The following is a 2377-nucleotide window of genomic DNA, read 5'->3' on the forward strand; positions in this document are numbered from 1 at the left end:
GCTGTATAATTTGATGTGGATAGCAATGCTGATAAATGTCATATAGCATGATGCTATAATGGGTAATCTCTTTCTTGGAACAAGAACTCTTTAATTTTTATGATAACAACCAAAGCTGACTAGTACAGCATGTATCACAAGTTGTACATTTATCATATTCTGTTTGATACATTCAGCTCATTAGCTCAAGGGATAGCCCTATAAAGTAACGATATAAGTGACTGCTCACAAATGGCTTTTCACCCAAGCAAAGCCTTGGGTGTAGCAACCTTTCTAGTCCCTCTTTTGTCCCTAACCTTTTTCTTAACATCACTCTGTCAACTTCAATCCTTCTCTTCCAGATCTCTCTCTCTCTCTCTCTCTCTCTCTCTCTCTCTCTCTCTCTCTCTCTCATACACACAGTGTATGTGTTTTTGTAGCTAAATCTTCCATGTGCACACTCCTTCCTTTCTGCTTATATAAGCAGCAGCTGTTCCACCATCTACTTCATACAAACTAGAACTGATGATCCCTCTCTCTCTCTCTCTCTCTCTCTCTCTCTCTCTCTGTAAGGTTCTCTAGGTGTTTTGTGATTAGGGTTTTGTTTCAGTCTGTTGTTGTTTAATTGATTAGAAACACCATGGAAACACAACAACAACCAGCAGATATTCAAGATTTAGGGAACAAAACCAGCAGCACTTATGTATGCAGGCAAAGCAGCACGAGGTGGACACCCACAAGTGATCAGATCAGAATTTTGAAAGAACTTTACTACAACAATGGAATCAGATCACCAACGGCTGATCAGATCCAGAGAATCGCTGCCCAACTCAGACAGTACGGAAAGATTGAAGGCAAGAATGTGTTTTATTGGTTTCAGAACCATAAAGCTCGTGAAAGGCAGAAAAAACGATTCACTCCTGCTCCTCCACCACCATCTCCGTTCTCTGATCATATCAACCACCATCTACCCACCGCCCCCGCCATGCAAATTCAGTCTCACCATCATCACTACCACCATCAAGAACCACCACATGTCTATAGCCACCAACACAAACTCTACACCACACATCACATTGGTAATTAATTTATGATCAAAATAAATCCCGTTACATATATCTGTATTATGCATAGTCATTTCCTAGTTTTGATTTTTCTCTTGTAAAGATTGCATTTTTCTAATAATTTGTGGCTAAATTTTGAATTTTTTGAGATCTTTCGCAGGGGTTGGTTCTTCTTCTTCACAAGGAGTGATGGCTGTTGGGTGTGGCTATGGATCTGTCGCCATGGAGAAGAGTTTCAGGGTATATATTTATAAATATAAATATAAACAAACACACTTACACACACTTCATTTAATGTATAAGACACTCTCTAAATAAAATACTCTAAATATTCTCGTCGAACATGTTCATTAGAATTTCATGGGGAATGTGAAAATTTTATTCTGGGGTTAGGGTTTAAATGATTATTTTTGCTATTTGTAAAAATGATAAAGATAATGCCAATTTTTAAACACCTAAAAAGTAAACAAATACTACTATTGACAAAAGGATATAACAAAACTGCCCTTTGTGTTGTATATAGGAGTGTTCAATATCACCGCCGGGAGAGAGTAGGGCCACCGGATCAATTGGCCGGAATTTCGGATCAAGATCACGGGTTGGTGTCGAATCATTTTCTTTCTTTGAAAATATCAAGCCAAAAAGATATGAGATCTTAGAGAATCATCATCAAGAGGAAGAACATCAAGATGAAGGAGATAGTTCAACACAGATTGAAACACTTCCTTTATTTCCAATTCATGGAGGCACTCACCATGATTTCTTCAGCATGAAGGCAACAGATTTGTCATCGGAGCATACTGCTGGAGGTTACTACACCGGAGGAAACTGGTACCGCTCTGACGGCCGTGCTTCCCTTGAGCTCAGTCTCAACTCCTATGGATATTATAACTGATATATTATTATCTATTTTAGTTAGCGAAGTATGTAATTAAGTGGTAATTATCATGTACTAATTATGGGTGTGATCTATGTTTAATTCTTCTACCTTTTTATATTAATGTGGTGATCATCAGTTTAACGTCTGATATGATGTACACTTAAAGAATTAGTCATTTATTAATCTTTTTGTAAAGAAGAGAAAAATAAACTGGAAGTTCATCAAAAAATAAACCTGCATGCCACATGTCACATGTAACCATAAACTATGAATTAAATAGCCTTATTTTTTTGAACAATAAGGTATTTATTAAAGAAAATCTAGCGAGAAGCTAGGAATGGTATTATAAGATGTGGAGGCGTTACTTTATCGGATTAAGATGTGTACCTTTCCTAGCTCTAATCTTTATCAAATTAAAAGCTAATATTTTAATTTGGTCAGCCAAATCTTTAAT

At 36.8% G+C, this 2377-nt stretch overlaps 1 protein-coding gene across 1 annotated transcript; it reads left to right on the top strand.

The window, feature by feature from the left end:
* Nucleotides 1-253: 253 nt before the first annotated feature.
* Nucleotides 254-2003, top strand: LOC145156765 (protein WUSCHEL-like). The gene is made up of 3 exons (XM_079076018.1): nt 254-1058; nt 1204-1283; nt 1567-2003. The coding sequence occupies exons 1-3, from the start codon at nt 620-622 to the stop codon at nt 1936-1938; spliced, it is 891 nt and encodes a 296-aa protein (XP_078932144.1). The 5' UTR covers nt 254-619; the 3' UTR covers nt 1939-2003.
* Nucleotides 2004-2377: the final 374 nt, after the last annotated feature.

The sequence above is a fragment of the Lactuca virosa genome, chromosome 2 (assembly GCF_052849685.1).
Source record: "Lactuca virosa cultivar CGN04683 chromosome 2, Lactuca_virosa_CGN04683_v6, whole genome shotgun sequence".
Lineage (NCBI taxonomy): Eukaryota > Viridiplantae > Streptophyta > Magnoliopsida > Asterales > Asteraceae > Lactuca > Lactuca virosa.